The following is a 26,008-nucleotide window of genomic DNA, read 5'->3' on the forward strand; positions in this document are numbered from 1 at the left end:
CAACTGTGAACCTGGCGTCTCAAGAGCTGACAATCTAATGGGTGTGTCTCTTGTAGAATGCAGGGTTAGGGGTTTGGCCTGTGGTCCTGGCGCGATGCTCTGCTGTCTGTGAGCCTGGCTCTGTGTTTGCCGCAGGGGCTCACGTCCTGCGTGCTTGTGGCGTCCTGCGTGCTCGTGGCGTCCTGCGTGCTCGTGGCGTCCTGCGTGCTCGTGGCGTCGGACGCTATGAAACCCCCCCTGTCTCACGTACAGCTCCCGATCTCAACCCTTTCCGGACACTTCGGGGGGCGCAGGACACGCTCCATAGCTGTAGAAATGCCTCTGAGAGCAAAACATGTGAAATTTAGGTTATTTTACAATATCTAGGTTTTTTTATTTTTTTTATTACTGTTATATGGGATCTCCCCGGCGTGTAACTCGCATGTGTCCTGTGGGGTAGGTATAGGTATCACGCTTACCTGTTTGCTCTTTAAGGGGATGTGGAAATAAATTGGGAAGGCGAAGAGCGAGATCCCCTGCACCGACCCCCCCCCCCCACGACGGGGTAACAGGTGTCTGCGGAGTGGCCGGCCGGATACACCCTGTCTTATTACCCCCTCCGTTTTGCTTGCTAGATGTTGGGCCCGTTACCTGTGATTGGGGGTCTCGCTCATAAGGTTAATTGCCTTTTTGGACTCCCGTGGCCCTAAATCTCCGTGGGATGTAAATCCATGCCTATTAGAGGATAACAAACTTTTGTATTTTTTTGCCCCCTTTTCCTGCCCCTGTTCTCTCCTTACTGTTTTCTATAGATCCCTCTTTTTGCCCCCCCCTCTGCCTCTGTTCCTATCCTGGGGGTGGCTTCGGCACCGGTAGGGTGGGGGGCGGAGGAGGGGCAGGGTGGCTGCTTTGCCCCCTTTGATGTTCTCTCTGGAATGCGGCTCTGTGGTTGGATTCAGACTCCTAAGTATGTTTGGATGGTTGAGGAAGGTATTGTTCCCCTCCCACGACAGACAGGGGGGCTGCAGGTGATCCGAGTGATCCTGTGGATTCCCGGCCCTGATCCATTTAGTATTGGGGGGGGACCCTCAACTTTAGGCCAAGAGATTGTTTTTAGAGAAAACTTTTTCAAGGGTTTTGTGAGCAAGACGCGGGAAGCAGGTAACAGGTTAATCCACTGAAGGACTTAAAGCCTGGTCTAAGCAGAAGCTTGCAGGTCCCAGGAACTCACACTCTAGTCTGGTTGGATGGAGCCCGTCCTGGTTGTGTATTAGGAGCTGACAGTCCGAGTGCTCGTTGTATTCACCCTCCTCTGCTCTCTCCGCAGCGATCTGAGACGAAGACAAACCAAAGACTTTCACAAATGAATAACCGGAAGGAGGACATGGAAATTCCGTCCCACTACCGGCACCTGCTGCAGCAACTGAACGAGCAGCGGCAGCACGGGATCCTCTGCGACGTCTGCATCGTGGTGGAGGGAAAGGTATTTAAGGCGCACAAAAATGTCCTCCTGGGAAGCAGCCGCTACTTCAAGACTCTTTACTGCCAGGTGCAGAAGACGTCGGAGCAGACGACGGTCACCCAACTGGACATTGTCACGGCTCAGGGCTTCAAGGCCATCATAGACTTTATGTACTCGGCTCACCTGGCGCTGACCAGCAAGAACGTCATCGAGGTGATGTCGGCCGCCAGCTACCTGCAGATGACGGACATTGTCCAGGCCTGCCACAGCTTCATCAAAGCCGCGCTGGACATCAGCATCAAGTCCGAGACGTCCGACGAGCTGGCGGACTACGACATGGGCGCCCCGTCCAGCAGCGCCGAGGCCATCCTATCCGCCGTGGTAGCGGGACGCAGCATCTCCCCGTGGCTGGCGCGGAGAACAAGCCCGGCCAACTCGTCGGGAGACTCGGCCATCGCCAGCTGTCACGAGGGGGGCAGCAGTTATGGGAAGGAGGACGCCGAGCAGAAGGGGGACAGCCAAGACGAGGTATCCTCCGTGTGGGCCGGAGACTTGTGCTACGGGGCAATGCGCATCAAGGAGGAGCAGATCTCCCCATCGCATTACACGGGAGCCGCCAAGGGGGAGGCCAACGCGTCATACGTGGAAACGGGGGAGGGCTGGCCGCATTCGGGGAGAAGGAAGAACAGGAAGAACAAGGAGACCGTCCGGCACATCACCCAACAGATGGTGGACAACTGCAGGAGCGGCTCCCCGGAACCCTCCTACATAAGCAGCACGCAGTGGCAGTATGGCGCCCAGGACAACTCCAGTAAGTGTGCCGCCCGTGGCGTGGGGTATCTTTGCTTAAACGGGGTCTTTAGTCCGAGGTGATGCTTTTTATTAGGCCGACATAGAAAAACATGCAAAGTCCCGTAAGCCTTTGGGAGCCAATCGGCTGGAGTTTGCGTAAAAGCTGGGTGTGGCAGAGCCGGGTTTGGCGTCTGTCTCTGCGCTCCTCTTGCGGGTCTGCGACCTGTTAGTTTCCATGGAGACGTGAATCCTGTGCTGGGTTGTCCGGTTATTAGCAGCTAGTTAGTGAAGACCTTCCCTGGGATCTCGTTAGGTTAATGCATTAAACCCACGGGATTATCCAGGCCGCGCAGGGTTTACTGGGTGTGCCAGAGCTTACGGGTCAGGTGTCCGAACGCTCCCCGCCAGCTTATTATTCTCCGACAACCCCTAGATCTCCCACCGCCCGCTCCTGGCAACCGCAAACATCCCCCCCCCCCCGGTCAGAGACTCCCGCCAGCCTCGTTATATTAATATGTTATTGTGGGTACAAAAAGAGCCCCAAGAAGAACCCTTTAGCCAGCAGAGCAGCCCATGGGGCAGCGAACCTCCCGGGAGCTGTAGAGCGATGAGCTGCACGGTGCGATGTGCTGAAGGTTTAGGTTTAAGGCTCAGTGGTTTTTATCCCCACCCCGCATTCCTTTTCCCCCAGACTCTCCCTCCGCTCCCCCTCCCGTTGTGGTAAATTCACTGCTTTTTAACCCTCACCCCCCTGGGATCACATAAACGCCTGGGAGAGAAGCCCTAACCACTTGCAATAACCGTGAGTTAGATCGCAAGCTTTGCAGGCAAAAACACTTGCAATGACAATCAGTATAAAATGATTAGTTATTATGTGTCATTTTGCCCTCCCGTGCTCTCTGCGAGGAGGGGGGGTGAGGAGCAGGTGGTCTTGTTTCTCATCTTCGACATAAACCTTATTGTAACGGATGGGTACTGAGTGCCGGTGCCCCCCCGGTCTCATACAAACGGCATGACTGCAGGCTACCTGTATCCACTACTCCCCATTGCCTCTCTGAGTGCCTTACTGTACATGCGAGGAGTGTTAACCCTTTCTGCTAGTTTATAGTCAGCTGAGGGGACAGAGGAGACCGGTGACTGTCCGCAGCTTTAACCCTTTGTGTATTTGCGCACACTCAGCTCATAATGAGTTAACTTCCGCAGCTTTGTCAGTGTCTCCCCTGGCCCTTTCTCTCCGAGGGCCGTTGCCATGGAGCTGCCTGTAATATGGGATGTGGAGGCTCCCTGATGCCCTGGCTGCTCCTCCCTGAGGCATCAGGTGTCTCTCCCAGTTACAGCTGGGAGGGTCTGGCAGATATTACCCCCCTTAGTCTAACCCAACGCCCCCCCCCAGCCCATGGCATTATATACTGAGCTCAGTCCCCGCATTCTTACTGGGAATCCCGGGATTTAGTGCCTCTGCTCCAGTAATTGTGTACTAAGAGCCCCTGAGGCAGGTTGGGGGTTAATGTGGAAGATGATCTCTTCACACCCCCCCAGGGGGCAGGTCACAGAGCTTCACTGACCCCACCAAGATAAATTGCCATCCTCAGTCCTCCCCAAAATTCCTGACCCCAGTGAGACCTCTCCTCCCTCAAAGTTTCTCAGACTCCCCCATCTCCAGTCTCCGTGCAGCCCCCTCGCTCCTCCAGCTGCAAAGCTGCAGCCCCCTCCACGCCGAATCAAACAAACATTACCCAGAACCCTCTGCAGCCGACGCAGGTTACCCGCAGCGCTGGGCACAGAGGCTGCCGTATAAAGTCTGACGGTTTCCCGGTATCTGATCTGGCGGGTGCCGTCTGATCTGGCGGGAGCCGGTTGGGGGGGCTGCAAAGGACCAGCTTGCCGGGGCTTTAACACAACAGGTTTCACAGACACAGATAAATATATCGCTGAAGACCCCCGCGCACCCAGGTGGCTGCTCAGTTCAGCGGGCATCTGGTGTAATAATCCGCAATCAGAATTCACTAATTTAATCCCGTTAATTAAATTCCCTGTGATCTCTCTTTATTTACAGAGATGAACCCAAAACGCGGAGTGTCCGTCCCCCCCCGGTGATATTTCTGCGTTTACCGAGGCAAAGCCGGGGCAATTCTGGTGCAGAGTGCTAAATTAGGAGCAACAAATGGGATTATTCCACTGGTTTCTATGGTGACCATTCCAAATTTAGAACTTTGCCCTAGAATTATTCCCAACTAAATTAAAAGAAAAATAAATGATGTTTAACGAGCGCGTGGCCCCGGCGGAGAGCAGGCGCGCCACTCCCCTCCCCTCGCCCAGGCGCACCGCTCCCCACCCCTCGCCCAGGCTTTGGCAATAAAGCTCTTTAATCCACTAATTGACTGATTCCAGGCCGGGTGTCACGCCTCGGCCCCCCGGCCCTCCTGCCTCTCTCTTTGTTCCCCAGCCGTCTTGCTGCTTTTCAGGCACCACAGAGGTTCGGTTACCTCTCTATATATAATCTGTAATAAGACGGGGGGGCCTTGGAGAGAACGCCCCCCCCCATGTGATTATAGCTGCCCTAATTATATTGTAAGGCTGGTAACGAGCCCAGAATTCCCGTCACGGGACCTCTGCGACACCATTAACCCCGCGTATTCCTGTACAGCTGCGTTCGTGGCCTAGATCTTAACCCTTCCAGTGCCAAAGAGTAGCCACTCAAAAAAGCAATGGGCTATTATTGGAAACCTTCTATAATTCATTGCAGATCCCGCTGGAGCCTCCGGTCCGCTCGCGGCTAACGCTCAGACATTTTCCGTAACGCCGTCCGCCTCTAAAAATAAATCTAGGCATATTCCGCGCGTAATAAAAGCCACTTTGCGGGGAGGGCAGATAAACCAATTCCTACTCGCCCCATCGCTTGGACATTAACATTTTATTTACCCCGCTCCCTGACGGCCGGTCAGATATACCCACCCAGGGGGTATGTCAGAGGATCTGCGGGTTTTAGAAGAGATGCTTTGGGTGGAACGATGCGCCGACTTGATGTCGGGTGTGGGTGGGTATACTGCCCCTGGCAGGGGTATTAGGGTAGTGCACTGTGTATACAAGTCTATCTCTGTCCCCAGGTGATGATGTCACTGTGATTGAGCCGGGCAGTTCTGACAGCCGTGAGGAGCGTGTGGAGTTGTACTCGCAGGGCGAGGAGTCCCTGCAGGGTGGGGAGGCCACTTACAACATCAGTCTGGAGAAAGACGACAGGCCGCAGATCACCAGCGTGACGAACCTGCGCAGCGCGCTCCTCAGCAAGAACAGCTTGTTGTCCTTAAAGGCAGACGTGCTGGGCGAGGAGAGCTCCCTCCTGTTTGAATACCTGCCCAAAGGTACCCACTCGCTGTCTCGTAAGTTCCTCTCTTCTTCCTCAAACGCTTCCATAAGCTTTTAGGGCCCAGTGAGTGGAAGGGGGGTCCTTGCAGCCGGGACCCTCCATGTCCCCAAATAAAGGATTTGTTTAGTTGCCTGCAAAGTGGCCCTCACGGGCGGTAAACAGCCAATATCTTATGAGCCGTAATAAATATGATGTCATAATATTTAGTCTGTACATAAATGTCGTTACTACCTGCAGTCTGGACCCCATGTCCCTTATTTACTATGAAAGCCCCTGCCCTCTCATATCAGGGGCTTCTTATGGCATCACGCGGGGCAGTTGGCAGAGGGATGGGGAGGGCAGAGGGGTAATTATTGTATTTTGTACACGCGGCGCCAGCACATGTTGTTAGTACATGTTTCGGATACGGGCCCCGTGTGAGACGTGTGCTGGGGGGCCTGGCTGATCTCGCTGTCTTGTCTCCAGTTAACGAGTTCACCGTCATCCGGAAGAAGTTTAAATGCCCCTACTGCAGCTTCTCGGCCATGCACCAGTGCATCCTGAAGAGACACATGCGGTCTCACACGGGCGAGAGGCCGTACCCCTGCGAGATCTGCGGCAAAAAGTTCACGCGGAGAGAGCACATGAAGAGACACACGCTGGTAAGGGCCATTAACCCTCTCTGTGCTGGGGACTTTTGGGTTACAGGTTACATGCGCATAGTTGGGTCACACGCTGTCTGCAGTTTAATGCTGCTTAACCCTTTAAGTGCCAGGCTTCGTAGTCATGGGGAGGACCAAGGGATATCCCATCCTAAACTCCGGAGGTTTAAATGAGCCCCGGGACCCTGACACTGACCAGTGATCCCCACCCAGTGCACCCCATTATCTCCAGGGGCCCCTCCCAGCCCAATAAACCCCAATATCTCCTGTGGTTTGCCCCCCCCCCCCCCGTCTCTCTTAGAATGAATTGTGTTCGTCTCACATGATTTATTAATGAAGCAGCGGGCTGCGCAGATAATGTGTTGGGGGGGGGGGGAAGCCAACCGGCAACAGGGTGTTCCTGAGAGCTTACAATCTACCGGGGTGACCGCTTTCCACGCTAGAATCAAGAGCACACATTTGACACTGAAAGGGTTAAGCAACTGGCAAGACAACTCCTCTCACGCTTAGTCTCTTGTGTGGCCCATCCATCCGTGGCCCAGGGGCCATTCCTCCAGATCTTCTATTTAAATAGTGTTAATTAGTCCGAGGCCAATTCCGGTGGTTTAACCCCGCAAGTTTAATCGGTGTCAGCTCTCAGCCTTGTGGCACTAAAGGGTTAAAACAGTGGTTACCGCCATTACTGGGAGCAGTTTTTGTTGTTGGCGGGGCCCCAGATGCAGCCGCACCAACATGCCCCCCGTCTGCGATCAGATTACCCCCGCCCCCTGGATTTTTGCGCCCGGAAGGTATTTAATTCCTGGCGGGAATCTGAGCTGTTTTAATTATGTCCGTTGCCTGGCGCGGCGGAGCGCCGAGTATACTGCCAGCCAGACCCTATGGTGCACACAGCGCAGCGATCTCATGGGGGGCGTTTGGGGCAGTTAATGGGGGCACTGGGGTGAATCCCGCATACGTTCCACCTACCATACTGTGTAGGAGCCATTCTATTGCCAAGTGTGGGGCAGTCAGCAGGAATGTTCTTCTGGTTGCCATGGTGATAGCTCCATTCTCTCAGCGGCACAGTGTATCATGTGAGCGGGGAGCCCGCCTGTCTCCGCTTGCTACCAGCCGAGGGGCAGGGAGCTGGTGCCACTTACCCCGCTGATTAAAGAGCCTGGTATTACGGTTACCATGGCAGCCGAGAAGGTTCCTTCCGAGAGTGTCCTCTGCTGTCAAGTAATTGGACGGCCATCTGTCGCCCCCCCCCCCCCCCCGTGTGACGGTGCAAAGCCTGGTAACCGGATCGGGGGGGGGGTCAGCACACCTGTGCAAATAACCGCATGGCATGTAGGTGCAAGTGTGTGGGGGGGCAATAGTGTAATTTAACCCCTAGCTCTCTCAATCCATGACATCATACGCAGTGCTTAAAATGATTTTGCCTGCATTTAATCCCCACCTCAACACACGTGTAACATGATGCCAAAGGTGCCGCATGTAAATGAAGGTTTGCCCCTGTCATCTCTTTCCAGGTTCACAGCAAAGACAAGAAGTACGTGTGCAAAGTGTGTAACCGCGTGTTCATGTCGGCCGCGAGCGTGGGCATCAAACACGGCTCCAGGAGGCACGGGGTGTGCGTGGACTGTGCGGGGCGAGGCGTGGGCCACGGCGGCGGAGTGCACTCCCCGGATGCCATGTACGCAGGCGAGGGCCACTACCTGGAGGACGTGGACGAGCTGAAGGTGGATGAGGAGATGGGGGTGGAGGAGGATGACGACATCAAGTGGAAGGAGGAAGCAGAGACCTCGCAGGATGATGTCATTCTGGAGGACGATGAGATAGAGGACTGCACCCCCGAAGTGAGTGGGGGGCGGCTCAAGGAGTTCACTTGGATATCCTAGAGGGGGCCGTTTGTAAAACTGACCACGCTGAGGGCAGGAGGATTCCTTGCGGTACCACCGAAGGGCCCTGTGTGTTGGCACCGGCTGCGCACGAGCTGCTTGGCACCGCCGGCTGCCCCCCCCGAGTACTTTTAATGCCCTCCCTGCTTTGGAAGAAGAGAAAGGGGTTGGTTTGTACGCTGCAGGAGCCAGCGAGACCTGGTCTCTGAACACAAGCTTCTGCCATGGCAGCGGGGGCTACCTGCCCCGGGAGCTACCTTCTTACCCCTTCCCCCAGCTGCTGTACTTTTTACATTTTATTTAAGGAAGCCGAGGTTTCTAATATTTTCTGATTGCTGAACCACAATCATCGTGAGACGCCTGCCGGGGCCCAGTCTTTTCTCTGATCCTCATGGCGCCGCGACCTGTTCGCAAGCAGGAGACTTTCCCCGCACGGCCGGCGGATCACATGTACAGAGCAAACGTTTTACCAGGCCTGAGCGTTAATGACTTTTTACCGTGACGATGCAGCGCGGACTGCCCACCGGCAGGGAGAGGGTGCCCCGGACCAGCTCGCCGTTAAGCCCGAAATAACTAAACAGCTGTAGCTGACCGGCTGTGAGTGCTTAGATTTAGAGCTGTCTGTCTCAGCCCCGCTCCTTTTGAGCTTCACCAGATGCGAGAGCAAAGAGAACAAACTCACTTCCCCCTTAATTGTATAATGATTCAATTTCCCTCTGCATCTGGTTGGCGGAGCGAGGTACATTATAAGCTAACCCTTTAAAAGCTCTAAAGGGGACCTGGTTTGATGGCATCTGTCCTAGAGGTAGCTATGCATTGCCCCCCCCCTCCCAAGGAGGTAACAGACATGCAAGAAAAGGGTTAAATCCCCCCTCCACACACACTTTTTAAGGAAAACCCTACAAATATTTATATAAATATATTATTTCATTCTGAAATCTCCAGTTTTTGCGGACTCGCGACGGACTCCGTGCTTTTTTTTTTTATTGGTTTCAGGCTAATGTTTTATCGGAGGTTTATTTGCTGAGTCTGCACTTTCCTATAGAAAAACATTATTTATTTTACTTTTTCCTCCCCAGACATTTCCAGATAGAAAAAGTTGCGAGGCGGCTGTGCAATGAGGATTTTATTTTATTTTTTTGCTGGTATATATTATCTATTGACTTTCTCATTATAAACTTGTGTTTGTGACGGAGATGTTTTAATATTGGGGGAGGAGGGTGCCGGGGGAGCGGAGTGCGCTGAGGGGGAGGAGCCAAGCGCAGGCTTCCTGTTTGTCGTCCCGAAGCGCCGCGTGTTCTCTGCCCGGCGGTCCGACCGCGTTTAGTTTGGATTAAATCGAAATTCAGTTTCAATAAATGACAGACTGCTGCTAACGTGTTCCGGAACTGGCTGGAGGGATTTCATTAATGCCCCCCAGGGGTGGATGAGCAGCTGCCGTCTCGCCTCCGGGGCAAATGAACAGGTTTTGGTACTATAGGCATTGGTTAATAGAGAGTTATACCATATTGTCAGCAGAGTCGGTGAAGATGATACTAAACCACATCGGGAGGGTTTACTTAAACCCCAAAAGCTCGCAATCTAATGCAATTCGGTTATCCAATAAAGGTTTTCCAAGTTTGCTGGTTGTGATGTGACTCAGCCAGCAGGGGGAGCTCACGCCAATGCAACACATTCCAATGCCACACGCATGCATGGGAGGCTGTGCTGGATGCGGCTGACAGATTGTTGCCTGCTTCCTCGGGGGTTATACTGATATACCACCGCCAGGTTAACCCTGTGAGCGCTGGGGAGGCGGAGGAAACACTGTCTGTGTCCGGTGTAAGTGAGCATGCAAATGACACAGGGGGGGTATCTGTGAGGTCCTTATACATGGATACCGGGATGTTAGATTAGGGGTAATGCGTGACCTGTAGGGGGCAGCGCAAGCCTCTGGCCCATCTCAGGTTCCACTCCTGTGCAGACTGCTGTCTGCATGTGCTCTAGCGCACGTTTTCCACACTTACAGACGAGCTTCACTGCAAACTAGAACCGCTTACAGCAAATATTTAAAGTAAAACGCAGAATTCTTAATACCCCGAGCCGGGCTCCTGGAACCCCAAACTCACCAAGACTTCCGTGGGACGGTCCAGGCCAGGGTCCTCAGGCTTTGTGGAAAGAAGACGCTACAAAATAGATTTACAAAAAGAAAACTTTATTTCATGTAGATCATCGAGAAAAGGTTCCGCTGTGTGCTTGGCACATTCCTCCACGAGGTGGTACTGTGTACACCGTCAGTCACAGCCGAACAATGGAAGAAACATTTAGAGGCGCAAACACCCCAACCCAGCAGCCTCAGGCACCCTAACACGAGCAAACTGTCGGCCCCGTTCATTCACCCAACCCACCTGTTCATTCACCCAGTTGCCATCTCAATATCACCCACCCCAAAGCCAGCAGGCTACCAGCCTCCTTTCCGGCAGCCCCCAGCTCTCTTATCCCATTCACACAACACAGCAAGCCCCCCTCCGCACCCGGCCCGCCCATTCTAGTGCAAGAATGTATCTCATCCAAAATAAAGCATCTCCTGCTCTCTGTGCCCCCAAGAGACCCCACCATAAGCATGAGAGCCCCGTGTGCCCACTGTACAGCTACACCTTTAAGAAACAAAAAATCCTGATTATTCCCAAATCGCCCCAATAGCAGAACTGAGTCTGTGGTAACCTCAGTCCAGGTAGTGGCCCCTGGAGGCTGCTTTTACAACATTCAGGGATGGACAGAGCATGTGCAGCTGCCTGACCAGCAGACACACTGGGATCCCACCGTGCATCAGACCCCCAACCCAGCAAAATAATTCACAGCCCGTCGACCAGAATCCCCTTGTGCATGTATAAAATATACGAAAGTGCCCCCAGTTTATGCAAAGAGACGAAACATGAGACATAACCACCCACCCCCCAAAACCTCTATAGGGTTCTCGTCCCCGGCCAGGCCCACTCAGAGGTCCCACATGCACCCGCCCCAAGGACGCAGCTCGGATGACTGTACCTGGCCGGTGAGTACCGGCCCCATATGTGCCTTTATGAAAGCATTCACCCCCCAGGACTCGGGAGTCCACTTTACAAGTGCAAGAGATTGATGAAGCTGCCCTTAAGTGCTTTGAGTCATAAAAGGTGCAGAGTTCCAGACAGCGACAACAACCCCCCCGTGGACTCGGACGCGCCTCGGGGTGTAAACGTCAAAAAAGGAAACTCACCGGGGGTCTTTTCTTCTTAAAAGCGAGCACTTTGAAGAATAAAAAGAAAAATGTAAAATATTTCATAAAAATTCGTTTTTCTGGACTGCCTTTTTACAGACTGTTATGGTGTTTACAACTCTACCCGACAATCTCGCCTGACCGCACTGCTGTTCTCAATAAACGCGTCCCGCCGCCTGCTGTGCAAAACCTCTAGAGGAGCGAAGCCACAAAGATCTCTGAAAACAAAAAAAATAATCAAAAACATCAAAAATGAGCAGAAAAAAGAATTATGTTCTTGGCTTCCAGGAAACTTCTATCCTTCCGACTGCCGGAGAAAATTATATTTAAGCAAGCTGCAAAAATCTAAATACGGACAAATAATGTCTGGGGAGTTAACCCTCGCTCACCCTGAAAAGGAATGAAATGTAAGAAGACCCAGCCCCCGGGGGTTAATCACGCAAGGGGTTAATCGGGGTACAACGCCAAAGCGCTCAGCAACCAGACTTAGACATTAAGCCTCTTGTTTTAGGTATAAATATGTAAAAAATATGGTGTTTCTTACAAAAGTGCCCATTTAACCCATTATTCACAGCTTTGCAATCTGCTGAAACGCCTATAAACCGGATGCGCTTGATGAGGTTTGTGCTGCTCACGGCACAGCCAAGGGGGCTTCCTCCCCCAAACGCAGAAATCATTAACCCTTACGCTGCCTCCAAAAACAGAGGAGACCGAGCGGAGATACCCCCAGGGGCTTGAGGGTAATTAGACGGCATAAACAGCCCCTTACTGCCCCTCGTACTCTGCAGAAATCCAAAAGCATCTCACGCAGCAATTTACATCATTTCTGAAAAATTCTGACCCAAAAATCAAATAGAAATTCCTTCCAAATAGTTAAGAACGGCGATTAAAACACTTTGATTCAAACCAAACTCACGGGGGCCAGTCCTTCTGTGGAGCAAATTCATCCGGGCCAACGACTGGCCAAATCAGATGCCACGCTGGCCCAACAGAACCAGAACCGGCTGTAGGTGCATACCCTACTACTGGGGCTGCCAGGGGTCCTGTGTGGGTGGCCCCCCTGCTGAGCCTCTACAAACACCGTAAGCACCCCTTTGGTAATGAAATCACGCCCCCCCTCCCAGGCTTCTCCGAAAAGCGCAGAATAATGTGCAAGGACCTTCCCCCCTAATAAACCCCCCCCCAATCTTTTCCATTCACTCAGCGGGGTGCCCCAGGAATCCGCCGGGGGGGGGGGGGGGGGCATTTCCCGAGATCTGCCCCTTCTGGTGACCCAGCCGGTCGCAGGTCGCAGCCAAGCGATCAACTCGGAACCCACGGGAAATGCGTCAATCTCCAGTAAATGCTGCGTTAACGCTTTGCTCTCCGCACAGCCGGGCGCTGCCCCCTGGTGGCCGATGTCCCCCCATTCAGTCTATGAACCTCTGACAGGCCTTCTTCCAGCGGCACGCCGTGCACCACATGTCCTTCCGCTCCATCCCGTACACTTTGCGGCACTTCTTGGCTTCCCCTCGAGGCTTCCTGTGGAAGAGAACGTACAGAATGAGGGGCAGCGACGGCCACGGGTACTAGGAGACACGCATGTAGCCTGCCAAGATGGCCCAGGCTGGAGTATGCGTGACGGGGGGGGGGGGGGGGGCTGGCATTCTATGCGGACTCACCGGGCCCCCGGGCCGTGCTTCTGGACGGATGTAGATGTCAGGATAGGCGGCCTCCTCTCATTAACACCCAACACCGGACAGACCTGCAGGGAGTACCAAGAACACAACGCCCTGTAGAGAGGATCGGACACACGACATACATACATAATCCCCCCCTCATGCACACGCATGGGCAGCACTCACCGGAGGAGCCTTGATGAGCAGGGGAGGCGACTGCCAGGAGAAGCTGACCGTCGGAGCTGCAGAAAGGCTGGCGGGGGACAGGGCCTGTGGGCGGAACAGCCACAGTCACAAAACAGGGAAAGAGGGGCCGGGGGAGCGGACACAGCGGGCAGCCGAGAAGGCCTCACCTGATAGGCATGGTCTGCGTGGACGTGGCAAAGAGTGCTCGGAGCCGAGAGGCTCAAAGGGGACACGAGAGGGAGGTCTGAGCCGTGAGCTGCCCCCAGAGAGCCGGGACAGGGAAATGCTGGGGGGCCAGCCGTGGTGGGCGACGTGGGGGTCAGGCTGGACAGGCCGTCGCTCAGCGTGTCCACGTTCACATCCATTTCCGTGTAGTAGAAATCCTCTTCCCCGTCGTTGTGTTCCTGTTCCGTACATCGCCTGCATGGGGAAGGGTGTAGTACGTAAGACGGGGGCTCACTTACCCCAAACCCACGACAAGCCCCACACTCACCCACCAAACCCACGCCAACCTCATGTGCAGCGGGTCACACTCACCCGAGGTGCGCGGCGCGGATGTGCTTCTGGATGGCGGACGACGTACTCAGGACTTTCCCACAATTCTTCCACAGGCAGCGGAACATGAGGCGGCCCGAGTTCTGCAGAGAGAGGAGGCTCAGCACGGCAGTACAGGGAATCGGGGAGAGTCAAGCCACTGCAAGAAACCCTCACCTTCCTCTTCCGGGGCACGGGGTCGCCAAACAGGAAGTGCGTGGTGTCTGAATCCTCGATGCCCCCGTCCAGCCCAGCGGGTAGGGGCGCAGGGCGCAGGGGCGGCGAGGGAGTGGATGGCACGGACGTGTCGCGATACAAATCACAGCTGTTTATGCTGCTGCAGCTGGAGGAATTGCCAGCCTTCACGCCATATGGCTCTCTGCTGCCCCCTGCAGGAAACACAGGGGGTAACAAACAGGGAGGAGGGCGGCATTCGCTAAAACATTAACCCCAAAACACAGGATTTTAAGAAAAGAAAAAGAAAAAAAAACGGTTCCTTTTTTTTTTTTTTTTTGTTAAATAGAATATAAAGGAACTCTGTTCGGAAGCGACGCCAGTAACAAATATAGCGACATGAAGCTGATACCGCCAGGAGTGCTTGATGGCGGCTTCTCACAGGCAGGTGTTTAAATAAATAACACGGGATCCGCCGTGAAGGGAAAGCAGCGTGTGACACGGGCGCCTCCGGCCATGAAGGAGTTACTTCCCTGTTTCTAAAAATACCCAGCCTTACTTCCTAAAGCCAGGCTAGTTCGCGGGGCATGTAACCCTCTGCGTGCCGGTACTGGTACACACCCTATAGATCATGTATGTAAAGTACGAGACGTACTTTAACTTCTAACCGTATATTACAGAGGGACCGGGTAATGGAGCCGGTTGCCGGTACTTTTATGGTGAAGGGGATCCCGTTTCCCCGCTTACACCGTTAAGTTCTGCACCTGCCCGCTAGGTGGCGCCATGTTTGCACTTTAACGGCCCCAGAAACCCCGTTACCTGTCAGACTCATCCCGACTTTCAAAACCAGGGGCCCTGAGGACAGGCTGGTGAGAGCAGCGGCGGCGATGGCCTCGTCCAACCTGCAGAGAAGACGGAGAGACCCTGTAACGGTGCTGTACCCTCCCGCACCCCGTCGACTGGGCATGCGCTTTACAGACGCCGCCACTAAAGCCCTCTACGGCCTCAGGAGGAAAAACCCCTCCTCCTCGAGTGACGGGGCCCCTGCACCCCGGGCTGTACCCCGCGTCCGCTCACCTGTGTTTGGGGACAGGGATGACGGAGGAGCACGGGAGACCCAGACTTCGGCTCCGGGCAGAGTCCGTCTGGGGGGACTCTGCCTCCTGGTGTTCTGGGGGTCCCCTGTAGAGCCCGGTCCGCGAGGAGGCGACATAATCCGGGCCACGTGAAGATCCAGAGTTCACGGAAACCTAAAACAGACACAGCGGTCAGGTGGGATTCCCCGGACCCCCAATCAGGCGCCAGCGGTTCATGCGCTAAGTTTGTGTAATAATAGAGCCTCTTACAATGTGAGGAGGGCAACATGTCCTCTGTTACAGAACATCAGCTCAGGGTCCTGAAATGTGCCACTCGGCCTGGGGTCAAAGGGGCACGTACCCGCCTACCATGGGGTAACTTTACATCAACACATTCTTGAACAAGCATGTGTTTGGGGTCAGTCTGTCAGGGCTCCCCGTGTTTTGTGATTGGGGTCAGCGCATCGGGGCTTCCCATGTTCCGTGTGAGTGTGTTGGAGCTCCCCATGTTCTGTGTTTGGGGTCAGCGTGTCGGAGTACCCTATTTTTTTCTATACAGCACGTTCTACCCCCTTCTCCGGTACCTCAGGCTGCTCCCGGTTCCGTGCGTCTTGTGCTGTTTCCGGCACCCGGCCCCGGGCGGCAGGGCTGACACCGGTGTGGGTGGCCGGCCTGTTACGGGTTCCGACGCTTACTGCCGCCATGCTCCGGTCCGGGAGGGGGCAGGGTGAAGGGGAGAACCGGCCAGCGGAGGGTGCGCACCGGGGTCCCGCCCACACTGCCGCCTCGCTCAAGCCTCACACCCACCTCCGCCTCGCGCACAGGCCGCGCCTACCCCGTGCTTCCCTCATTCCGCATTGGCTGCAGGAAAACATCAACAAATGCCACGCCCACTGCCCGCACTCTGGCACGTGGCCAGAGCCTCTGCTCTGATTGGCCGCTGCTTGTTGTTGTTCACCGGCTTGATCACGTGCCCGCCAGGAGGCGTTATTAGCCTGGATACTTATTAACCCCTGGCTGTAATTCACCTGTCAGTCTGCCGACATCTGCCGGAGACCCCCGAGTCCGGTACCGGCGGGGTTAGTGAGGGGGCTGAAGGGGCCAACGAGGGGGAGGACTAGTCCCACTCACCTCTTCAACCCCCTCATTTACCCCACCCCCATCTCCCAATTCTGTTGCCGGGGTGTCAAACCGTGTGTGATCCACCGTGTCTGGGACTGTGATTGTTCTCTATTACTGGACTGATTGGGGGTCGGACTGTATGTGAGTGACTGACACACACGCTTACACACCAACAAACAACTACACACACACCTCACAACCACCTACACCCCACACTCACAGCATAACACATACACACACACAAGCTGTAACACAGCATAACACACACACACTATAACACAGCTCTCCCGGAGACTTTCCTCGTAGCCGGTGGCACGCTGGGCAAGCAGCCCTGCGTGCGGTCACGTATTGTCACATGCCCCCCCACCGGCACTCTTTCAAGTGTTTTGGACAAGCCACGTAACACCAGTCTAAGCGTCTCACATTAAAACGTTTTATTGTACTCATATCTCAGATACTTGTCGTCAGACCCACTGGAGCTCACTCACGTGCACAGGCCCCCTGTGGCCCCTCCACGCCCGGCCGGGGGTAAGAAGGCGATAAGACTCATAACTCTGTGACGAGCTCCTTGTTGCGAGTCCTGGGGACACGGCTGTTCATCTCACAGATATTTTCATACAGGTTTTCCTCGGGCTGCGTCTCTGGGACCCTCAGAAGCTCCATCCCCCAGCGGATTGGCCCCTGGCTGCTCTCGGGGGCCCCTTGCATGTTCCCCTCCCCCTCAGGTCTCTTTTTCTTGTGCACTTTCGAGTAAACGGCTTCTGTCTGCAAAAGAACAAACGCAGCAAGCTCTAATTACACGGCGCCATTCTTTTCCCGCACACGTGGCATTTAGAACACATTATGCGAGGCGTTAACTAGCGGGATTTATTCACATTAAACGTATCGGGTTTGGGGGTGCATCTGGGTTTAGATTCTGGTCGCCAAACATACCTTGAGGGGCTGTGTACTGCCCCCGTTACTTGGCTCAGCCGGGGCAGGATGCACAGGGGTCTTCTCCTGGGATGCCGGGGGTCCACATCGTTTGACCTTCCGTACACAGGCATACTCATCGGTCGCTGCATGCTCGGGGGGGCTGTCCTCGGACAGCTCCATGCTTTCATAAAGTGCTAAGTGTTGATGGTTCGGGGGGTAGGAAAGCTGGGAGTACGTGGCATCTGTCGGGGGAGAACATGGCAGCTGCTGCCACATGGTGGATGGGTACCCCGGGTCCATGCTGAGTGGTCTGATCTCTGGGGGGACAAAGAGGTGTTAACATGTAGGGTAAGCGTGTTCAATATGTACCAAAACACACAGACACGTGGCAAGCATATTACAGGTCTCTGGGATGTTGGCGTGTTCCTGTCACCATGGTTTCCAGTTGTTTGCCGTGTCACTCTGGCTCTCTTGGAACGCAGACTTTCGTTATTGTCGCTCTGGCAACAAAACATCCCAGAGATCCCACAACCTTTAACAAGGTCCACAGCGGAGGGCCCAGGGGCCACACAATGTACCTGGCTTATTGAGACAGATATGGATGACTAACGGGAAGAGGATGGGGGACTCGCTTCTTCGGGGAATCCTCAGAACCTGATGGACCTCTTTGGTCTCTTCTGCCGGCGTCCTCTAAGCTGGAGATAAGTGGGGGTAGACATATGTATGTGTGGGGTAGACACGTGTGTGTGTGTGTGTGGGGGTGAGCGGGGGGTAGATACCCGTGTCTGCGGACGTTACATTACATCCCGCGATATACATGAAGGGTAAAGCTGGGACTCACTGCTGCGGTCCGCGGCGGGTCTCCGGATCTCGTGCAGTTTGGTGTCGGATTTGCTGAGGGATCGGAGCTGCGTCTGGCGGAGCAGAGACTGTAAGAGACAGACAGACAGAAGGTGTGACGGACGAAGCCACCAGTTCCACATACTCAATAACACTACGTCTCAGCAGCGGATCCAGGGACTGTCTATCCCCATCGACCTCCGCCAGTGACCCTCCCCCACCCAGCGGTGCCACTCGAGGTCCACGTACCACGTCCACAACAGGTCCCCGGGTGGAGCAGACATTCCGTATCCTCTTTTTCCTGAGGGGAGAATAAGACATTAACCGCGTCCCCCGTCCACATCCCAGACCAAACGGCCCACCTGTGGCAGTCTGTGGGACATGTTCGGCGTTACCACGACTTACCGGCGTTTGCAGAACATGCAGAGACCGCAGAGCAGAAGGAACAGCCCCAGCGCAGCCCAGGGCGCAGGGAAGACGTGGCCCTCCAGAGCAGTCTGCCCGAGACCCGAAGCCATTGGAGTGACGCCAGCTAGACAGCTGCAGAGAGAAGAACGGGTGAGGGGTTTACGGGGCGAGACACCCCACGGCGCTCAGAGTCGCGCATCTAGACACGCAGACGACAGCATCTCCCGTCCCAGAAATACCCCGGGGGGCCGTGGTGGGTGCAGCGAAACCGCTTCCTGTCTCCGCGCAGGTGCAGCATCGAGCTGTGCGCTCTAACACCCAGAGAGACAGCTGCACTGGCCCTCCAAGCATTATTTAAGGGAACCTCTCCCTCTGTATTTTATTACCCCTGGTGGTACGGGGGGGCTCGGGGCAAATCCAGGCTTCCAAGCAGTAGGGGAAGAGCACGGGCACAGAGGGGTTAAATGGCTAGAAACGGCTTCTAACGGCAAGACGGTGCCAAGAAAAAGAGTCTCTGAATTAGGGCGACGGCAGGAGCCCCCCAGGGCAATAAAACACGTGAATAGTACAAGGGGGCTTTAGGGTGCAGCGGAGACAGAGGTTGGGGGAAGATAATGGCGCCGAACGGGATGCGTTTCCTCTTCAGACACGGTCTCCACTTCCTCCCCATTTCTCACCTTTACAGAGGACCCACCGCCATCTTTACCTGCGATGGACCACAGATGGCTGAGCGAGGGGACGCTTCAACCTGGGTTTGGTACTGTAGGCGCAGGGGGTCCCAAGTGAGTGCAGGGTGGGCGCCGGGGTCCAAAGTGAGTGCAGGGTCGGCGCCGGGGTCCAAAGTGAGTGCAGGGTCAGAGCAGGCCTTCTAGATGAGGGCAGGCGGTGCGGGCGAGCGTTTGAGCGAAGGGCAGATAAACCAGTAATTCAGAGGCGAGCGGCGAAGGTGTACAGAGAGCATCAGCAAAGGGATATCTCAGATCAGACAGCAAAGGATGAGCGCACGAGATGTCTGAGCGTCTCGGTGAGACTGCGACACTCCAGGAAGCTGGGTGCGGTGCGGCTCCATTGAGGAGGAAGAAGGGGGGGGGGCAGATTTACACAGGTGGGCAGCACGCAAACTTATTAAAAAACAGCAAAAACATTTATTCTCATTCCAGGAAAAAAAAACGAAAAAAAACCACCATATATACATAATCCAGGGGTAGCAATGAACAGTCTATGCGGAGGGACGTCGCCACGTGGGGCTCTTTGATGCCGCTCGTGTACTCAGAACTCCGTCATCTTCTTGTGAGTGTCGGCTTTCTTTTGCTCACGCTGCAGCGTTCGCTCCTCCTGCTGCAGCCCTGCCAGCTGGGAGCGTGCACTCGCCAAACGAAGCTCCAACTGGGAGCTCAACACGCTGTCCCTGCAAAGGCACGCAAAGCGTAAAGACAGGGGGAGCACGAGGAAAACCCACAGTGTTAACCCCCCCCGACGGTATCCATCAGTCCGTTATGTCTGCCCGGCCCATATGAAAGAAACGATGATCCATTTGCCCCTCACAGACATCCTGGGAATCGCCCCCCCCCCCCAGACTGGAGGCTCTAAAACCCCCCCAATAGTTACCGGAGATGTAAACTTCCTTGGCAGCAGGGAGCAACTATAGTCCTCCATGGCATCCCCAGCATCGCAGTTCCACTAATAACACTTTAACCCCGTACGTGTCAGTATCGGCACAGGTCCCCCTCACTCACCGGCCCACATTGCGCGCCAAGGCCCCCGTCAGCTGTCCGATTTCCCTCTGCTTCTGTTGGATCTGTTCGGCCGTCTTGGCCACTTGCACGTTGAGTGCCCTCTTGCTGACGGCGCTGGCGTTATACAGCTCCTTGCCCTTCCTCTCTGTGCCGCTCGAGGACCGTCCTGTCTGATCACCGCGGGGTTTGCCCACCAGCTTCTCGTTGAGGAAGTCGAACACACTGCGGCGATCGGCAGGGTTCTGCCCCGCGGCTCGCCGTCTGACTCTGGGTGGGTTCTGCCCTTTGGATCGCTTTCGCTGCTGAATTTTTAAGCACTGGTCCAGAGATTTACCCTTCGGCAAAACCACAGCCTGGACCGGCTCCACGCGCCCCTCTGCGTTCCGCCCTAGACCTATAAAACAAGGGGGAAACCAACCCAATAAGATCAAACAGCACCAGTCTGTAGATTGTAAGCTCTTATGTTAAGGACCCTCTTCGTGTTACATGCCTCTGATTTTATTGATGTTTTTATTTATCAAATAAAGTGAATTTAGGGAAAACGTATATTTTATTTCAGCACCACGGTCACTTAGCACAAAGGGTAACGAGTACAGTGGGGCAAAAAGGGGCATGACCTAAAAATCACCACTGAGGGCACGAGCTGCCTGCATTATAAACCAACAAGGGTTACAGGAGACGAGTCCTCGCTCACCTTTCCCAAACTCATATCCCATACGGGCCAGAAGCTTTGACCCGATTCCTCGAGTGTGAGCCTCCCACCCCGCAAACGTGGAACTGCACGGAGCCGTCCCGGTCTTCTCGCCATCGACGAGCACTGGAAGGAAGAAAGCGGATCACAAAACCAGCCTAAAAATAAGAGTGCTGACGTGGGATGGGGGTCTCGCTACTTACCTTTAGCGTATCCAAAAACCTCTGCCCCCTCGTCCTCATCGGAAGACGAATAGTCGATCGCTCGCAGGGGAGGAATGACGGCATCGGCCTCTAAGACGAGTTCCTTTTGGAGCAGCGAGTCGAACTTCACCGTGTAGAAACCGTCCTCAACGGCTGAGGATTGAGACGGAAAAACTTCAAAAAAATGCAAGCTGCGATATGCAGGGTTCACGGGGACGCCATCTGCAGCTACTGGATGAATGGCGGCGACCCGGCCCTTACCTGTGATTCTTCCGGGATACCAGATGCCGTCATCGCGTTTGGCGAGACAAAGGGAATCGACCCCAAGACTACTGACATCCGGATCCGCGAAGGTTTGCAGCTCGTCCACCGACACCACCTGGCCGTGGGAGAACCTGAAAGAACTATGAACTTCGCGTGGGGTTCATGCATGACATACACGGAAGAACACGTGGTCCAGTACAGTACTCACCTGCAGCTGTCATGGAAACGGCACTTTCCGTCCAGGAAGTACGGACACGGCTTCATGGCTTTGTGGGTGGGATAGAGGTAAAGTACTCGAACCCCAGCGCTCCCGTCCTCCATCTTCTCCGACCCGACAATCATGGCGTTGTGATATTCCAGAGTCCCCCATGTGCTGTAATAAGGAGCTTTCACCTTTAGTCCACATGTATCATCCGTGTTGTCGTCGTCGTCATCCCCCTCTTCCGCCTCCTCCTCTTCTTCTTCTGAACCTTCTGGACTATCAGCCACCTCATCGTTGGCTCCGGAGGAAGGGGCATCCTGGCTGGACTCGATGGCCATTCTGAAAGCTTCGTACTCTTCATCATGGGTCGAGGTGGATGAAGGCCCGTCCAGGGATGTCAGGAGGTTACATTTCTGCACAGACAGCAGGCTGGACTCCGTCAGTTCGATCAGCTGCTGTAAATCCCCCTTCAGCTGGATGAGGTCGGCTTGATGTGAGGGGTCTGCTCCGGCCTGGAGTGTCCGCTCCACCTGCTCCAGCTGAGCTCGGTACGTCTGCAGAGCGGCTCCCAGGCTCTGCTCATCCATCGTCAGACACGACGAGCATTAATTCCGAGCGACCTTCCCGGCAGGAAACCCTCTGGAACGACACAGCAAAGAATAGAGAGAAGAGAGGCACGAAATGGGAATTTATTAAAAACGCTGCTGCTGCTTCAGCCTCCCCCTGGCCCCTCGGCTCACAGGAACCAGGCGTACGTTTCACATGTGACATCATAGCCCCCGACAGACACCAACACAGGTCGGCACGGTCTTACCGGGGCCAAGAAAGTCACCGCCAAAGGCCTATTGGTGACATAATTGCTGCACAATCTCCAGTGGAAGCAACAACTAAAGGTATTGCCCTCTGAGGGGGTGAGACCCCCGCTCAATGTCCTACAACAAGGAGGGGGACCTCCCCAATTATTGCCCTTCTAGTGGGCGGAGGGAGCATTAATTATCTCCTTTCTAAAGGATGGGAGATCCCAAGTTACTTCCCTCCTAGGGGGGGGGGGCAGGATTTAACCGGGTACCGGTCTCCTCTGGGGGCGAGTCCCCAGCACATTACCCCTCTCCCTAGAAGGTGCAGCTGTCATACTCCAATAACCTCCTCAGAGTCCCAGTATGTGCCCCTCTTACTCGGCATAGAGATGAAAGGCCGCCATGACACCGGCCTAATGACGTCACTCACCATAGAGCTTACGGTGTGGCAGACAGTTCAGGCAGCCATCTTGGTACTGGCGGCTGCCATTATAGTTCTGGTTTAATTAAAGACAGTGTTCAGATTGCTTTATACATGCCGTTGGCTAGAACAAAAAAACACTAAATAAAAACCAAGCCAAAAAAAACACTCTTGGGCTCCAGCAGCACCTGGGTGTCTCTGACCAAAAAGCATTCGACTTTGCGGTGCCACACGTAAGATGGCCGTCTGCTGGCGACGTATTGGTTATCCGATCGGTTTCCCATCATGCCGTGCGCCTAATGCCGGAAGTTGGTGTTGGCTGTTTTCTTCTGATGGGATATTAGAGTTAAATAGGTGAGTCAGGGGCAGGGGTATAATTATTTGCCCCCGTACACTAAGTGGTGGCAAATCTCCTTTCGTGTGGCCGGCCATACAGCTGTCGTGCAGATATCTGGGTTCTTTACCCCCCCCCCGCTATACTATGGTGCTCATAGCCGTAAACCAATAAGTGGGTTTGCCCCCTCAGGAGTGACATATACCCCATGCTGTCAGTTTACCTGCCCCAGGCAGGGGTATGTTATGTTAATGTATCCAAATAAATGCTATCTATCCAGCCAGCTGCTCACATATATTTCAGAACATATCTCCTTAGTATTTGGCCCTGTATGTGTGGGGGTCACGTGCCCCTCGTTTTTCCTGAGTCTCGTTATTGCCAGTCTGAGGAGTGGTCTCTTTTCTCGTCTCGCAGGGTCTCGCCATGTACACCCTGCTTTCGGGGCTGTATAAATATATGTTCCAGAAGGAGGAATATTGCATCCTGATTCTGGGCCTGGACAATGCCGGGAAGACGGTAAGTTGGCGCTTCCAAGGGGGGTGTGTGACAGGTAGGGCGCTGCCAGGCGGGAGCGTAGCGGGGAGGGCTTCGGCAGACGGCGGGTTTTACTGGAACTGCTTTTTGTTCTTTAGACCTTTTTGGAACAAACTAAAATCCGATTCAGTCGGAACTACAAGGGGATGAATCTCTCCAAGATCACGACCACGGTGGGGCTGAACAGTAAGTGGTTTTATGGGGTGGCCTGTGGGGTTTGGGGGTCCTCTTTGGCCGGGGGTAAGGTTTGCATTCAAAAGGAAATACAAGTTTTCCCCCCATGAGTTCCATTGGTTTTCTGAGCCTTCCAGGGGGGCCCCCCGTGCAGTTCAGGTGATACAGAGGGGGGGGCCTCGTGCAATGCGGATGATGCAGAGGGGGCTTCTACTGATCATATTGCGTCTGTTGCAGTCGGAACCATTGCTGTGGGGAAGGTCCAGCTGATGTTCTGGGATCTCGGTGGCCAGGAGGAGCTGCAGTCGCTGTGGGACAAGGTGAGTACCGGCACTGGCTCTGCTCCTTGGCTCGGTGGCTCTGCCCCGCGGTGTGTCTGAAGTCTGTTTTTGTTGCAGTATTACGCTGAGTCGCACGGAGTGATTTACGTAATCGATTCTACAGATGAGACGCGTCTCTCGGAATCAAAGAGAGCTTTCGGTGAGTGTTTACAGCGCTGGGGTTGGATGTCCCATCGGACTCCTATGTGTCTGGTGGAACTGGCCCCGCAGGCTGCCTCCTACTCTCTCTGCTGAGGGCAGGCAGCTCGGAGCTCTGTCACAACGGCCTTTTCATGGCTTTTCTCTGTCGCCTGCAGAGAGAATGATCACCAGCGAGGCTCTGGAAGGCGTCCCTATTCTGGTTTTGGCAAACAAGCAAGACGTGGAGGTAACGTTCCCCGGGCTTTCCTCGCTCCGTCAGACCTCAGAGTGTCCATTAATCACCAGGACAGAACATTTTGGGGATAACAAGCAGTTCATGCACTTTTTGCAGTAAATCTCACACCATTGTACTCTCTTTCAGTTTAGGGATTTCCTCAATAGAGCATAAAATAACCTGTAAAATAACCCCCGTAGCATTCATATTACTGATAGTGGCCCCTGATCTGCCCTCTACAGGATAGGGTTAATTAGAAATAACGGATACCAAATAAGTGAATGCGTTTAGGTTCTGGATCTTCTGTGCTGGGATTATAGTTGTTGCAGGTGCAGTTAGGTGTCTAACCAGCAGGGGGAGCCCTCTGTGTATAATGCGTGATAATCACATAAAGTGCTTTTCTAGGAACCCTCTCCTTGTTTACTATAAGAAACGGCGGAAACGGGAAAAAAGGAAACGTATCCCAGCTGAGTGAGACGGGGGGTTCTGTGTGTGACGCGCAGACAGAGCTTCGCTTCCTGTTTCCATTTTATTTCATTTATTTAACATGTTTAAAAAAGAAAAGCATGATGGGATTGTAACAGGACAGGCAATGAGAGAGCAGATGGTCCAACGGTTGGCTAAGGAAGCTGGGAGTCTTCTCATACGCTTCGCTCTGTATGTATCAGAGGGTCCTGTGGACTGCGCTGTGATTTATTTATACAGGTTTCCAGCAGCAGTGGGTTCCCCGGGGACGAGGGGCAGCCTTTTATTGGGTTGTGAATGTTCTCATGTTTTCTAGGGCTGCCTCTCCATCCCAGACATCAAGACGGCGTTCAGCGACTGCATCAGCAAGATCGGGAAGAGAGACTGTTTGACGCAGGCCTGCTCCGCGCTGTCTGGGTGAGACGACGCGTTCTGACCCTTTATTACCCGGCTGGCTGATAGGACAGACTGGGTTGGGGCATCTGATAGCGGGGGCTGTAAGGTGGGCTTCTGTACTGAGTGGACTCGCCCCACGACGCAGGAATTCCTGGATGTGATGGGTTGGGGGGTACTTGAGATACGGAGAGAGTGTTTTTAATTACCCCCAAAAGAGAGCAGAAGTCTGGTCCTTGCCGGTGCAGTAACATGCGTCTCCTGCGGGGGCTCCACTGGCTGGTCATGTGACCTACGCTTATTTATCGCGGCGATTCTAGAACCCTTCCCTGTCTGGTCCAGATTTTTTTTTTTACTCTTTCCTCTTCTCTCTGCAGGAGTGGGATCAACGAAGGGGTGGAGTGGATGGTAAAATGTGTGATGAGGAACATACATCGCCCGCCACGACAGAAGGATATCACATAAGAGTCAGGGGCTCCCAAAGTGCGGTTCTAGAGCCCTGGAGATACAGGGATCCGTGTGTTGAGAAATAACAGACTATAAATCCATGCATTAGTTCCACATCATCCTGTCCGGCCGCAGATGCCGGCGGGGTATAGAAAGCTGTTTGTGACATCTGATGTGCGTTCTGGTTCCCCAGAGCTCCAGGTTCTAGGTTCTGTTCGTCGTATCATCGCACAGTTTGGGAGATCCAGTGGCCGGTCCTCCCCCCGGACCTGGATCACGGAGGAATCTGAGGAAATGTTCTCGGTTCTGGGGTGGAGAACGCTGAACTTAACTCGCTGTGTGTGTTTATTTGTAATGTTCTAGATTCAGGGACCAAATTGCA

General features: G+C 54.3%; 4 protein-coding genes across 5 annotated transcripts; 2 read left to right on the forward strand and 2 right to left on the reverse strand.

Moving 5' to 3' along the window:
* Positions 1-1,342: 1,342 nt before the first annotated feature.
* On the forward strand, positions 1,343-8,121 carry LOC149271665 (zinc finger and BTB domain-containing protein 46-like). Its single transcript, XM_089507222.1, has 4 exons — positions 1,343-2,252; positions 5,341-5,613; positions 6,066-6,241; positions 7,753-8,121. Exons 1-4 carry the CDS (start codon positions 1,343-1,345, stop codon positions 8,119-8,121), a joined length of 1,728 nt encoding a protein of 575 aa, XP_089363348.1.
* Positions 8,122-12,765: 4,644 nt separating this feature from the next.
* Positions 12,766-15,688, reverse strand: LOC149271666 (zinc finger protein 704-like). The gene is made up of 9 exons (XM_089507227.1): positions 15,569-15,688; positions 14,986-15,158; positions 14,728-14,810; positions 13,912-14,123; positions 13,738-13,838; positions 13,368-13,620; positions 13,201-13,284; positions 13,018-13,100; positions 12,766-12,877 (listed from the first exon to the last, which is right to left on the reverse strand). The coding sequence occupies exons 1-9, from the start codon at positions 15,686-15,688 to the stop codon at positions 12,766-12,768; spliced, it is 1,221 nt and encodes a 406-aa protein (XP_089363353.1).
* Positions 15,689-19,538: 3,850 nt separating this feature from the next.
* LOC149271667 (zinc finger CCCH-type with G patch domain-containing protein-like) lies at positions 19,539-21,952 on the reverse strand. 2 transcript variants are annotated; one of them, XM_089507219.1, is made up of 6 exons: positions 21,372-21,952; positions 21,161-21,294; positions 20,919-21,052; positions 20,700-20,805; positions 20,006-20,399; positions 19,539-19,677 (listed from the first exon to the last, which is right to left on the reverse strand). In XM_089507219.1, the coding sequence occupies exons 1-6, from the start codon at positions 21,950-21,952 to the stop codon at positions 19,539-19,541; spliced, it is 1,488 nt and encodes a 495-aa protein (XP_089363345.1). The 2 variants fall into 2 exon arrangements, with proteins under 2 accessions (XP_089363345.1, XP_089363344.1); XM_089507218.1 differs by having other exon boundaries at positions 20,700-20,822; positions 20,900-21,052.
* Positions 21,953-23,340: 1,388 nt separating this feature from the next.
* Positions 23,341-25,644, forward strand: LOC149271668 (ADP-ribosylation factor-related protein 1-like). The gene is made up of 7 exons (XM_089507216.1): positions 23,341-23,433; positions 23,550-23,637; positions 23,863-23,945; positions 24,024-24,105; positions 24,263-24,333; positions 25,103-25,203; positions 25,557-25,644. The coding sequence occupies exons 1-7, from the start codon at positions 23,341-23,343 to the stop codon at positions 25,642-25,644; spliced, it is 606 nt and encodes a 201-aa protein (XP_089363342.1).
* Positions 25,645-26,008: the final 364 nt, after the last annotated feature.

The sequence above is a fragment of the Sceloporus occidentalis genome, unplaced genomic scaffold, assembly GCF_023333645.1.
Source record: "Sceloporus occidentalis isolate IW3139 unplaced genomic scaffold, rSceOcc1.0.p SCAF_475, whole genome shotgun sequence".
Taxonomy (NCBI): Eukaryota; Metazoa; Chordata; class Lepidosauria; order Squamata; family Phrynosomatidae; genus Sceloporus; species Sceloporus occidentalis.

Bases quoted from the DNA above. Each gene is read 5' to 3' on its own strand.
- LOC149271668 (XM_089507216.1), top strand. From the start codon at position 23,341: ATGTACACCCTGCTTTCGGGGCTGTATAAATATATGTTCCAGAAGGAG. The intron at 23,946-24,023 runs GTGAGTACCGGC...TTTTTGTTGCAG, and splicing joins TGCAGTCGCTGTGGGACAAG to TATTACGCTGAGTCGCACGG. The intron at 24,334-25,102 runs GTAACGTTCCCC...CATGTTTTCTAG, and splicing joins CAAACAAGCAAGACGTGGAG to GGCTGCCTCTCCATCCCAGA.
- LOC149271666 (XM_089507227.1), bottom strand. From the start codon at position 15,688: ATGGCGGCAGTAAGCGTCGGAACCCGTAACAGGCCGGCCACCCACACC. The intron at 13,621-13,737 runs GTGAGTGTGACC...TTCCCCATGCAG, and splicing joins ATCCGCGCCGCGCACCTCGG to GCGATGTACGGAACAGGAAC. The intron at 13,101-13,200 runs GTGAGTGCTGCC...TACTCCCTGCAG, and splicing joins TGCTCATCAAGGCTCCTCCG to GTCTGTCCGGTGTTGGGTGT.
- LOC149271667 (XM_089507218.1), bottom strand. From the start codon at position 21,952: ATGGATGAGCAGAGCCTGGGAGCCGCTCTGCAGACGTACCGAGCTCAG. The intron at 20,823-20,899 runs GTAAGTAGCGAG...TCTTCCTTCCAG, and splicing joins GGTTTTTGGATACGCTAAAG to TGCTCGTCGATGGCGAGAAG. The intron at 20,400-20,699 runs GTGAGCGAGGAC...CTTGTTTTATAG, and splicing joins GGGATATGAGTTTGGGAAAG to GTCTAGGGCGGAACGCAGAG.
- LOC149271665 (XM_089507222.1), top strand. From the start codon at position 1,343: ATGAATAACCGGAAGGAGGACATGGAAATTCCGTCCCACTACCGGCAC. The intron at 2,253-5,340 runs GTAAGTGTGCCG...CTCTGTCCCCAG, and splicing joins TGGCGCCCAGGACAACTCCA to GTGATGATGTCACTGTGATT. The intron at 5,614-6,065 runs GTAAGTTCCTCT...TCTTGTCTCCAG, and splicing joins AGGTACCCACTCGCTGTCTC to TTAACGAGTTCACCGTCATC.